Source organism: Ranitomeya imitator, chromosome 7 (genome assembly GCF_032444005.1).
Source record: "Ranitomeya imitator isolate aRanImi1 chromosome 7, aRanImi1.pri, whole genome shotgun sequence".
NCBI classification, from domain to species: domain Eukaryota; kingdom Metazoa; phylum Chordata; class Amphibia; order Anura; family Dendrobatidae; genus Ranitomeya; species Ranitomeya imitator.
In genome coordinates this window covers 63,015,941-63,029,130 of record NC_091288.1, presented here as the reverse complement: position 1 = coordinate 63,029,130, position 13,190 = coordinate 63,015,941, and the positions used below count along the sequence as shown (strand labels likewise).

Here is a 13,190-nt window from a genome sequence, read left to right as displayed (position 1 = left end):
GCGTGCAGTAATCAGCGCACATACAGAGATCTGGCAATAACCAAAAACAATAGGACGAGCTCTGAGACGTGGAATCTCTGTAGACTGCAGTACCTGATCTATCCTCACACAACTATAAGCAGCAGTGGATTGCGCCTATCACTACCTATGCAACTCGGCACTGCCTGAGGAGCTGACTAGCCTGAAGATAGAAATACAAGCCTGACTTACCTCAGAGAAATACCCCAAAGGAATAGGCAGCCCCCCACATATAATGACTGTTAGCAAGATGAAAAGACAAACGTAGGAATGAAATAGATTTAGCAAAGTGAGGCCCGATATTCTAGACAGAGCGAGGATAGCAAAGAGAACTATGCAGTCCACAAAAAACCCTAAAACGAAAACCACGCAAAGGGGCAAAAAGACCCACCGTGCCGAACTAACAGCACGGCGGAGCACCCCTCTGCTTCTCAGAGCTTCCAGCAAAAGACAATAGCAAGCTGGACAGAAAAAAACAGAAAACAAACTAGAAGCACTTATCTAGCAGAGCAGCAGGCCCAAGGAAAGATGCAGTAGCTCAGATCCAACACTGGAACATTGACAAGGAGCAAGGAAGACAGACTCAGGTGGAGCTAAATAGCAAGGCAGCCAACGAGCTCACCAAAACACCTGAGGGAGGAAGCCCAGAGACTGCAATACCACTTGTGACCACAGAAGTGAACTCAGCCACAGAATTCACAACAGTACCCCCCCCTTGAGGAGGGGTCACCGAACCCTCACCAGAACCCCCAGGCCGACCAGGATGAGCCACATGAAAGGCACGAACAAGATCTGGGGCATGGACATCAGAGGCAAAAACCCAGGAATTATCTTCCTGAGCATAACCCTTCCATTTGACCAGATACTGGAGTTTCCGTCTAGAGACACGAGAATCCAAAATCTTCTCCACAATATACTCCAATTCCCCCTCTACCAAAACAGGGGCAGGAGGCTCCACAGATGGAACCATAGCTGCCACGTATCTCCTCAACAACGACCTATGGAATACATTATGTATGGAAAAGGAGTCTGGGAGGGTCAGACGAAAAGACACCGGATTGAGAATCTCAGAAATCCTATACGGACCAATAAAACGAGGTTTAAATTTAGGAGAGGAAACCTTCATAGGAATATGACGAGAAGATAACCAAACCAGATCCCCAACACGAAGTCGGGGTCCCACACGGCGTCTGCGATTAGCGAAAAGCTGAGCCTTCTCCTGGGACAAGGTCAAATTGTCCACTACCTGAGTCCAGATCTGCTGCAACCTGTCCACCACAGAATCCACACCAGGACAGTCCGAAGACTCAACCTGTCCTGAAGAGAAACGAGGATGGAACCCAGAATTGCAGAAAAATGGAGAGACCAAGGTAGCCGAGCTGGCCCGATTATTAAGGGCGAACTCAGCCAACGGCAAAAATGACACCCAATCATCCTGGTCAGCGGAAACAAAACATCTCAGATATGTTTCCAAGGTCTGATTGGTTCGTTCGGTCTGGCCATTAGTCTGAGGATGGAAGGCCGAGGAGAAAGATAGGTCAATGCCCATCCTACCACAAAAGGCTCGCCAGAACCTCGAGACAAACTGGGAACCTCTGTCAGAAACAATATTCTCAGGAATGCCATGTAAACGAACCACATGCTGGAAGAACAAAGGCACCAAATCAGAGGAGGAAGGCAATTTAACCAAGGGCACCAGATGGACCATTTTAGAAAAGCGATCACAGACCACCCAAATGACCGACATTTTTTGAGAAACGGGAAGGTCAGAAATGAAATCCATCGAAATATGTGTCCAAGGCCTCTTCGGGACCGGCAAGGGCAAAAGCAACCCACTGGCACGTGAACAGCAGGGCTTAGCCCTAGCACAAATTCCACAGGACTGCACAAAAGCACGCACATCCCGTGACAGAGATGGCCACCAGAAGGATCTAACAACCAACTCCCTGGTACCAAAGATTCCTGGATGACCGGCCAGCACCGAACAATGAAGTTCAGAGATAACTTTACTAGTCCACCTATCAGGGACGAACAGTTTCTCGGCCGGACAACGATCAGGTTTATTAGCCTGAAATTTCTGCAACACTCTCCGCAAATCAGGGGAGATGGCAGACACAATGACTCCTTCCTTGAGGATACTCGCCGGCTCAGATAACCCCGGAGAGTCGGGCACAAAACTCCTAGACAGAGCATCCGCCTTCACATTTTTAGAGCCCGGAAGGTATGAAATCACAAAATCAAAACGAGCAAAAAATAACGACCAACGGGCCTGTCTAGGATTCAAGCGCTTGGCAGACTCAAGATAAGTAAGGTTCTTATGATCAGTCAAAACCACCACGCGATGCTTAGCACCCTCAAGCCAATGACGCCACTCCTCGAATGCCCACTTCATGGCCAGCAACTCTCGGTTGCCCACATCATAATTACGCTCAGCAGCAGAAAATTTCCTGGAAAAGAAAGCACATGGTTTGAACACTGAGCAACCAGAACCTCTCTGTGACAAAACCGCCCCTGCACCAATCTCAGAAGCATCAACCTCGACCTGGAACGGAAGAGAAACATCAGGTTGACACAACACAGGGGCACAGCAAAAACGACGCTTCAACTCCTGAAAAGCTTCCATGGCAGCAGAAGACCAATTAACCAAATCAGCACCCTTCTTGGTCAAATCGGTCAATGGTCTGGCAATGCTAGAAAAATTACAGATGAAGCGACGATAAAAATTAGCAAAGCCCAGGAATTTCTGCAGACTTTTTAGAGATGTCGGCTGAGTCCAATCCTGGATGGCCTGAACCTTAACCGGATCCATCTCGATAGTAGAAGGGGAAAAGATGAACCCCAAAAATGAAACTTTCTGCACACCGAAGAGACACTTTGATCCCTTCACGAACAAGGAATTAGCACGCAGTACCTGGAAAACCATTCTGACTTGCTTCACATGAGACTCCCAATCATCTGAGAAGATCAAAATGTCATCCAAGTAAACAATCAAGAACTTATCCAGATACTCACGGAAAATGTCATGCATAAAAGACTGAAAAACAGATGGAGCATTGGCAAGTCCGAACGGCATCACCAGATACTCAAAATGACCCTCGGGCGTATTAAATGCCGTTTTCCATTCATCTCCCTGCCTGATTCTCACCAGATTATACGCACCACGAAGATCAATCTTAGTAAACCAACTAGCCCCCTTAATCCGAGCAAACAAGTCAGAAATCAATGGCAAGGGATACTGAAACTTAACAGTGATCTTATTAAGAAGGCGGTAATCAATACACGGTCTTAGCGAACCATCCTTCTTGGCTACAAAAAAGAACCCTGCTCCCAATGGTGACGACGATGGGCGAATATGTCCCTTCTCCAGGGACTCCTTCACATAACTGCGCATAGCGGTGTGTTCAGGTACGGACAAATTAAATAAACGACCCTTAGGGAATTTACTACCAGGAATCAAATCGATAGCACAATCACAATTCCTATGCGGAGGTAGGGCATCAGACTTGGACTCTTCAAATACATCCTGAAAGTCCGACAAGAACTCTGGGATGTCAGAAGGAATGGATGACGAAATAGACAAAAATGGAACATCACCATGTACTCCCTGACAACCCCAGCTGGTTACCGACATAGAGTTCCAATCCAATACTGGATTATGGGTTTGTAGCCATGGCAACCCCAACACGACCACATCATGCAAATTATGCAGTACCAGAAAGCGAATAACTTCCTGATGTGCAGGAGCCATGCACATGGTCAGCTGGGCCCAGTACTGAGGCTTATTCTTGGCCAAAGGTGTAGCATCAATTCCTCTCAACGGAATAGGACACCGCAAAGGCTCCAAGAAAAATCCACAACGTTTAGCATAATCCAAATCCATCAGATTCAGGGCAGCGCCTGAATCCACAAACGCCATGACAGAATACGATGACAAAGAGCACATTAAGGTAATGGACAAAAGGAATTTGGACTGTACAGTACCAATAACGGCAGAGCTATCGAACCGCCTAGTGCGTTTAGGACAATTAGAAATAGCATGAGTAGAATCACCACAATAGAAACGCAGTCTGTTCAGACGTCTGTGTTCTTGCCGTTCTACTTTAGTCATAGTCCTGTCGCACTGCATAGGCTTAGGTTTACTCTCAGACAATACCGCCAAATGGTGCACAGATTTACGCTCGCGCAAGCGACGACCGATCTGAATGGCCAAGGACATAGACTCATTCAAACCAGCAGGCATAGGAAATCCCACCATGACATCCTTAAGAGCTTCAGAGAGACCCTTTCTGAACAAAGCCGCTAGTGCAGATTCATTCCACAGAGTGAGTACTGACCACTTCCTAAATTTCTGACAATATACTTCTACATCATCCTGACCCTGGCATAAAGCCAGCAGATTTTTCTCAGCCTGATCCACTGAATTAGGCTCATCGTAAAGCAATCCCAGCGCCTGGAAAAATGCATCAACATTACTCAATGCAGAATCTCCTGGTGCAAGAGAAAACGCCCAGTCCTGTGGGTCGCCGCGCAAAAAAGAAATAATAATCAAAACCTGTTGAATAGGATTACCAGAAGAATGAGGTTTCAAGGCCAAAAATAGCTTACAATTATTTCTGAAGCTCAGGAACTTAGTTCTGTCACCAAAAAACAAATCAGGAATCGGAATTCTTGGTTCTAGCATCGATTTCTGATCAATAGTATCTTGAATCTTTTGTACATTTACAACGAGATTATCCATTGAGGAGCACAGAGCCTGAATATCCATGTCCACAGCTGTGTCCTGAAGCACTCTAATGTCTAGGGGAAAAAAAAGACTGAAGACAGAGCTAAGAAAAAAAAATGATGTCAGGATTTCTTTTTTCCCTCTATTGGGAATCATTGGTGTGGCTCCTTGTACTGTTATGGCTGGCAATCAGGCAACACAGCGTGCAGTAATCAGCGCACATACAGAGATCTGGCAATAACCAAAAACAATAGGACGAGCTCTGAGACGTGGAATCTCTGTAGACTGCAGTACCTGATCTATCCTCACACAACTATAAGCAGCAGTGGATTGCGCCTATCACTACCTATGCAACTCGGCACTGCCTGAGGAGCTGACTAGCCTGAAGATAGAAATACAAGCCTGACTTACCTCAGAGAAATACCCCAAAGGAATAGGCAGCCCCCCACATATAATGACTGTTAGCAAGATGAAAAGACAAACGTAGGAATGAAATAGATTTAGCAAAGTGAGGCCCGATATTCTAGACAGAGCGAGGATAGCAAAGAGAACTATGCAGTCCACAAAAAACCCTAAAACGAAAACCACGCAAAGGGGCAAAAAGACCCACCGTGCCGAACTAACAGCACGGCGGAGCACCCCTCTGCTTCTCAGAGCTTCCAGCAAAAGACAATAGCAAGCTGGACAGAAAAAAACAGAAAACAAACTAGAAGCACTTATCTAGCAGAGCAGCAGGCCCAAGGAAAGATGCAGTAGCTCAGATCCAACACTGGAACATTGACAAGGAGCAAGGAAGACAGACTCAGGTGGAGCTAAATAGCAAGGCAGCCAACGAGCTCACCAAAACACCTGAGGGAGGAAGCCCAGAGACTGCAATACCACTTGTGACCACAGAAGTGAACTCAGCCACAGAATTCACAACACACAGGGCAGGCCAATAGAAAAAAACAGGCCAGACATACATTACAATAGCCGCAGGGGGCCGGAGCCTGCTGGTATTTACTGTGGGAATTACAAAGGTGGGGGAGGTCAGAAAGAGAATATCTTGTCCAGGGGCGCAGCCTGTGGACCGATACATTTCACATTGAAACTATTATACAGAATATATATATAGCATAACATATTCTTGGTGATGGGGGTTCTGTGACACATGGTAATCCATCTGTTCCCCATGATTACGTCCCCTGGGGCCAATGGGAGCTGGTATGCATACGCATCGGCAATAACCCATTTTAAATGCTGCTGTCAGAGATTAAACAATAGATCTTGGAATAAAAATAAGTTTCACAATTTGTGTTGGAATTTTTTTTCTTCTGCTATGATAATCTTATAAATGTGCCCCTGCTGTGTACTGTGTAATGGCTGTGTCTGACCACGCAGGAACATGGTCTGATCATACCACAGCTCCTGGCTAGGAGTTCATACAAAAGAGAGTATACAGACAGGACAGAATGGGATCACATCTGCTGGTTTCTGGAAAAACATTTCCCTGCCTGTTTAAAAAACTTGTTTTTTCTTGAGAAAGAATCAGCTGCAAACCCATGCTGTAGTGTCTGTACCCTGTTTTGCTTCGTCTCCTGCCCAGGAGCTGTGGTATATCATACCATGCAGGAACATTCATTACACAGAGGCACATTTATAAGATTGTCTCAGAACATTTTTTTTAACACATCCAATAGTGGAACTTATTTTTAATTCTAAGATCTATTAATTAAAATGTGCTTTGTTCTTGGGACAACCCCTTTAAGTGGTTATAGTAAAGTGATCAGAGCATGTTCTGGTTACTGTAGCTGCAAGCAGATGCCATGTATTAAACCCAGCAGGTATCTGTTGTGTATGAAGCCAGCTCAGCTCCTCAGCGGTCTTCATATTAGGTCTAATGATCTATGATGAAAATATGTATGTAGTAGGGCATTAACCAGTTAATAAACAATAACCCATGAAGGGAGAGTGAAAAACTGAATGAAAGAAAGTTGTACAAAGTTTTGTTGGTGCTTATTATATGTTTTATCGCACACCTGTCTGAAATCACATCTACACTGCTCAGTTTCTGCTGCTTGAAGTTCTCTATGCTGCTTCTTTGCTTTTTCTTAATTTGTGCAAACAAAGACAGGAGAGCAAGAATATATTTTTTTCTTAGTATACTGTATCTGGGAGACATTATAGCACCTAGTCTTCATCCACTAGCTAAACAAAAACTAAAAATTAGAGATGGAGCCTGTAGAGAGGAAAGTTGGTGAAACTGCAGTCATACTGCAGGTGAAATAGGTATTGTTAGCATAGTGATTTTTGGGTGATATGCATTGCCTTTTGGCCTCCAAGCATGTGTATTATGGCATCCAAATAGTTCAATTTTGGTCTCATCTGACCAGACTATATTCCCCCACTATTTCACAGGCTTGACTAAATGTTGTTGAGCAAACTTTAAACTCCCTTGAACATGCTTTTTGTTCAGCAATGCAGTGTTGCGTAGTGAGCATGCATACAGGCAATGGAGGTTGAGAGCATTACTTATAGTTTTCTTTTAAATAAATATACCTACTGATTCCAGGTTTTTCTGTATTTCGCCACAGGATGTTCTTGGCTCTTGGAAAACCCGTATGATAATTCTTTTCACTCCTCTGTCTGAAATCTCACGGGGAGCACCTGGTAGTGGACGGTTTATGGTGAAATGATGTTCTTTCCTCATCTGGTTTATGGCCCCAACAGTGCTCACTAGAACCTTCAGTAGTAGTATTTATTAGTAGTGACCGATGCCATCAGTATGTTTTGCAACAATAAGGTTGTCAGGGTCTTGAGACAGCTCACTGGTTTTATCCATCATGACATGTTTCTTGTGTGACATCTTGGCAATGAGACACCTAATTTATATCAGTTGAACCATCTGATATTATTTTTCACTAAGTGGCAGGATTGCGTTCTAATTTTTGATAGATTTCAGTTGGTGTCATGACTTTCCATGGCTTTTTTGCTCCTCTCTTCGTGTGTTCAATACTTTTTTCCCCTTTCATTATTACACTTAATTTATGGACATCTGTGGTTTGATTTCTTTGCCTGCGTGGATTGGATGGCTGGTTACCGACATCTGGTGAGAATTTCATGCCAATAGCAGCTTTGGAAATATATTTACTTAGAAAATAGTTGAGGTGTTTAATACTTATTTCACCCGCTGTATAAGGGCCAGAAAGTGTTATTTGTCATGTGTACAGCGGATTCAGAAAAATCACTTTGAAATGACAGGTACAAATTTAAAAGTAATCAGTCGTTATTTAGAGGCTTGTGTCTCGGTTCAAATATAACAATATATATAGAACCATAATAATCAGTGACTGTGACTCCAGCTTTACTTACTGCCACATCTCCTGTTTCCATAGTTGTCAGCACTACTGAAATGATTTGGTGGCTCATTTAAGATGTCATGCTTCACTTTTTAAAATGCAGTATTCAAAGCCTATGTTGTTTATTCCCCTGCCGGATGACAATCCGCTGTGTACAGCAGCCATCTCATTCTGTCGCTGCTGCCAGGATCCATATCTGTTATCGCTGTCTTCCATTCTCAGATGCCCCATGTGATCAACACCCGTTTTCCCTCTACCTTATGACAGTAAAATCCGATAATAATCTATTATTCCCTGCAGTGTCTACGCAGGCTTTAATTTGTATTTTAAACACTGCTTTTTCCATGGCTCGATACTTTTCAGTACGTGATGTTCTCCGACACTACCTCATGCACATTTCTGTATCCCAGGGCTCTGCGCCTGATAAGTAAACCATATTACCTGCAAATAAACGAGTTTGCCAATCTATTGCTGACATCTCTCTTTTTTTTGTTTTTTGTTTTTTCTTTGCAGGATGTTGTATGGGGATTGAACTCCTTGTTTACAGTAAGTACAGATATACCGTAATATGATAAATGTCCCACTCGTCTGATTTATATATTAATTATGGAGATAAGGACCAGCACATGCAGTAGTGTTTTTTTTTATTGATAAGGTAGATGGTCAGGAAGGGAAACGCTCTGAAGCCATGTGATAAAGACAATAATAGTTAAGAGATCGACTTAAAGGAACAATCACAGAAGTCTGTATATGGTGTTTTATAGACCTGTACGGGCTGCAGCTGATCTGACTTCCTCTTCATGTTCCGTTCACGTGAAGTCGGGGACCGTGACGCCAGCGCTGATTGGGCACCGGGCTCATGTGTCATAACTAGAGTTGAGCAACTTTTTCAAATTCGGTTCCGATTACGATCAGCGGCGAATATTGTTTTTATAATATTCGCCGAACGTCATTCGAGTCATTGGGAGTAGAAAAGAGCGAATGTGTTCAGAACCGATTATCAAACGTAAATTCGGCACAAATAGTGTACCAATATGGCAAATTCAGATTCGGCAACCGATTCCAAAATATTGGCTCAACTATAGTGATAGCAACCACCCCGGGACCGCAAGTGTCAACACCTCTGGAACGGCGTTGTCATGGGACTGGAAATATAGGCTTTTTTATTTTATCGGGGCAAAACATTTAGATCAAGAAGGGGTTGTCCTAGTAGTGGACAACCCCTTTAAGTAGTTTCAAAAGGCTGGTATAATTCCCTTCACCATCATATAAAGGCATATGGAATAATGGTCCTGCTATGAATTAATGTGCTCATGTTTTATAGCTGTATGGAGATGACTGATACACGGCAGACATTAATTAGATCTAAAGGCCTGCATACACAGATCATGTGAGGGGGGATATGGACCCGGCATGTATGATCTGATTTTGGACTGCTGATCTTATTGTTCTCGGTGAGATAAGCCTCCAGAGGAGTCTGGTAGCATGTTGTCTGCTGAGAACACAATCTCGCTCTCCAGAGTGATCGCTCCTATGTATGGAGGAGTCATCAGAGCTAGATGCCAGCCAGATGATCAACCAAACCATTGTTCAGTCTCCTGCTATCTATAGGGCCCCTTAGAAGCTTGACTAAAGGTCCCCATACACATTAAAGAAGCACTCTCATCACAATTTGTATCCTCTTAATATATTGTAGTCATCATATTATATACCCCTGTGCACTTACAATTGCTCTTTTTGCCTTTCTACCCAGTTCATTCTTCTCCTTTCCATTAGGTCTATGACATCACGTGATGAAAAACTAACTAGCTGAATCCTTCTAAGCTCTATGTAGAAACAGAAGGTCAGTTATCTCTGCACGAGTCATGAGTCATCACTGCAAAAGTTTATAGGGAGTAGGAAGGAGCAGCTAGGTCAAGCATTGAAGAGGGGGTGAGTCATACGGGAGCAAAAGACTTCCTGTTGCTGCATAAGGCAGAGATAAAAGAATTAGCTGATAGATAGAAAGACAAAATGAGCAATTGTTAGTCCACAGGGCCATATAATATGATGACTGCAATATATTAAGAGGATAAAAACCTTGATGGAGGGACTTCTTTAAAGTTCATGAAAATAAACAACTTCAATTACACCAATCGTTTGTCAGGTAAAAACTTACGAATGAAGAATTGTTTAAGCCAATTGATCTGACTGCCATAGTTTGAAACGGACTTGGCCTTCAATGGTTTTTTTTCCACCAAAGAATGTTCCCAGATAAATCATTGATTCGTTTGTCACCGTGTATCACTGAACATTTATGGCCAAGTAGGACAAATATAACTGACACTATGGACTAAAATGTGTTTGCCTGTGTCTGTATTACGATCATTTGTTCATCCAGAACCGTACTTCAGTGTGCAGGTTGAGGTGACAGGATAGCATTTTTTATTTCTAGTAGAAGGCAAATTATTTATTTTGTGTAATTCTGGGGCTTCAACCAGACATTCATATTGCTTAGTGTGCCTGATTGCTGGTATGGGATGTCCCGCTAGTCCAAAATTACATTAACTCTTTCTCCACATACGTGACGGAAACTCCATTCGAATTGGAGTCATGGCCTATCACATCACTTATTCTATGGATACGTTGTGATAATTGAAGCAGTGCATCATACTTAGATATCCCCTCTTTGCTATATTCTATTTTCTGGGCCTCACTGGATCTCAATTTTGAAAAACAATTTTTTTGCTCTTTGGACGCTGACCCAAGAACTTTATTATCGGCACTTATTTACCCATAGACCATTGTTCTGTAGTATGCCTTTGTGGCAAATATTTCTCACTGCTCTAAGAATTAGACCTATTTGCTAAAGAACATATTATAATGGCAGAGTTACTAATCCTTTCTATTTTTTAAACTTTCCATAATTTCAATTTATCCCAGCTTCTCATGCTGGATGATAAACTTTGGGTATCTTACAGCCCTCTCTTCTAAGTTTATGCAATTGGCTATTAGCTTTCTGTGATATAAATTTTGTAACATAAAAAGACAAGTGCCAACAGTAAATTTGGTGTAGTTTAAAAAAAAAAAAAACCACACCATTGACTCGCACATCTTTTTTTTTTTTTTTTTTTTTTTTTTGGGGGGGGGGGACACTTTATAAATGTCTGTGATACCCTTAATTAATGTGGCACATGGCCACATTGAGAATTCAGATGCTGTCCCATACTGTTTACTGTAGATGCTAGTTGACTACAGTATGTAAAAAAAAAAAAAAACACATAGCATAATTTTCTGTCAGATGCTATGCACAGTGACACGGTAAAACAAAAAAATATATACTGATGTGGGAAAGTGTTTGCCCCCTTTTTGATTTCCTATTCTTTTGCATGTTTGCACACTTAAAGGGAATCTGTCGCCCTCCTGGCTCCTGGGACACTTTTCAGCTATTACTATGAGCATACAGGTAATAGAAATGTTAGTCTAGTCTAACCTGTATGCCTCATAGTTGCTGTCTCGGTGTGGAGAAATAGACTTTTATTTCAGTATGTTAATTTCTTCCAGGCTCCGAGGCGTGCGGTGCCTGGATGAAATCCTGCGTCCTCTCATTATACTATCACCCCCTCCAAAGACATCACACTGACCCATGACATGCAGTTGTGGCTCCGGAATCCCGCGCATGCACCCTGCATTTCTTTGACTGTCTGTACTTCTTCCTTCTTTCTATGGTTCGATCTTGTGCACCTGCACCCAAGAATGCTGAATACACTGACCATAGAGAGAAGGAAGAGGTGCAGATTGTCTAGCAAGTGCAGGGTGTATGCGCGGGATTCCAGAACCACATCTGCACGTCACAGGTCAGTGTGATGCTTTTGGAGGGGGGAAATAGTATAATGAAGAATGGAGGCAGGATTTCTTCCAGGCACCACACACCCCGAAGCCTGGAAAAAATCATTGACATAATGAAATGTCTATTTCTCCACATCTAGACAGCAATTATGAGGCATACAGGTAAGACTAGACTAACATTTCTATTTCCTGTATGCCCATAGTAATAGCTGAAAAGTGTCCCAGAGGTGACAGATTCCCTTCAAGTGTTTCAGATCCACAAACAAATTTAAGCGTTAGACAAAGATAACACAAAATGCTGTTTTTAAATCAAGGTCTTTATTAAGGGGAAAGGAAATCCAAACCTACAGGGCCCTGTGTGAAAAAGTTTGTGTGTATGTATATATACACATATATACCCAACATATATGAACACAAATGGTCCATTGAGCTGGTTGCTTTTCCTATAGACCAGATAAAGGAGATATACATGGGATAAAACCATAACTAGAAATCAGCAAAATAATTCCAAACTCAGAGTAAGACAAAGTTGACCAACTTGAGGAAAATTGGGATTTTATTATTGGGGGAAGTAGTAGAATAACAATAAAAGAAAACCATTTTTCTTATTGGTATTGTTTGAAAGAATTCTTGCACAGGGTTTTTCCAACTGCTTAAAAAAGACTTTCAGGTGGGGAAGACATTTTACAACAATTGCGAGCAATCTTCAAAATAATCTTCAACTTTATTCCAGCAGCAAGTGGTCATAGTAGGCGATCACCGGCCGCTGCTGTCACCTAACTGCTAACAGGAAACTGTTCGAAGACCTTTTTTAGGATATGTTCACGCGTTATGTTTTTGACGTGAGAAAAAAATGAAGCGTTTTACTGTACCAGCAAAGCGAATGCAATTTCTGAAATCTCACGCACAGCCTGCATATTTTTTTTTTCTTGCAGATTTGATGCAGTTTCAGATAGACAGCATGTCAATTTTTTTCTGCGTTTTTGAAGCGTTCTCACCCATACAAGTGAAAGGGGATAAAATGCATTAAAAAATCACAGCTTTTTTTATTTTCATTGCAACACTCAAATATTTGCAGCAGATACTGAACGCGTGCACATACCCTAATGAGTCATTTGCAAAAAAATAGTAATATATGGTGCTCACTGTAAGTGATAGTCCTGCCCTGCACCTGTAGTTCCACACTCCCTTGTCTTGTGTGTATATTACAACCACAGCTCTTATGTCTTCATTTCATGTCTGTTTGAGATGATGTTCCTCGCAGCAGCATGTTGTTATGATCT

The 13,190-nt window shown here is 42.5% G+C and overlaps 1 protein-coding gene across 2 annotated transcripts in view; it reads left to right on the top strand.

The window, feature by feature from the left end:
- The window catches only part of UBE2F (ubiquitin conjugating enzyme E2 F (putative)), a 272,936-nt gene that overhangs the window by 239,589 nt on the left and 20,157 nt on the right, over positions 1 to 13,190 (top strand). For both annotated transcript variants that reach the window (XM_069733384.1, XM_069733385.1), the window contains exon 8: positions 8,593 to 8,625. In XM_069733384.1, the coding sequence (XP_069589485.1) occupies positions 8,593 to 8,625 (33 nt within the window). The remainder of the gene's footprint in view (positions 1 to 8,592; positions 8,626 to 13,190) is intronic.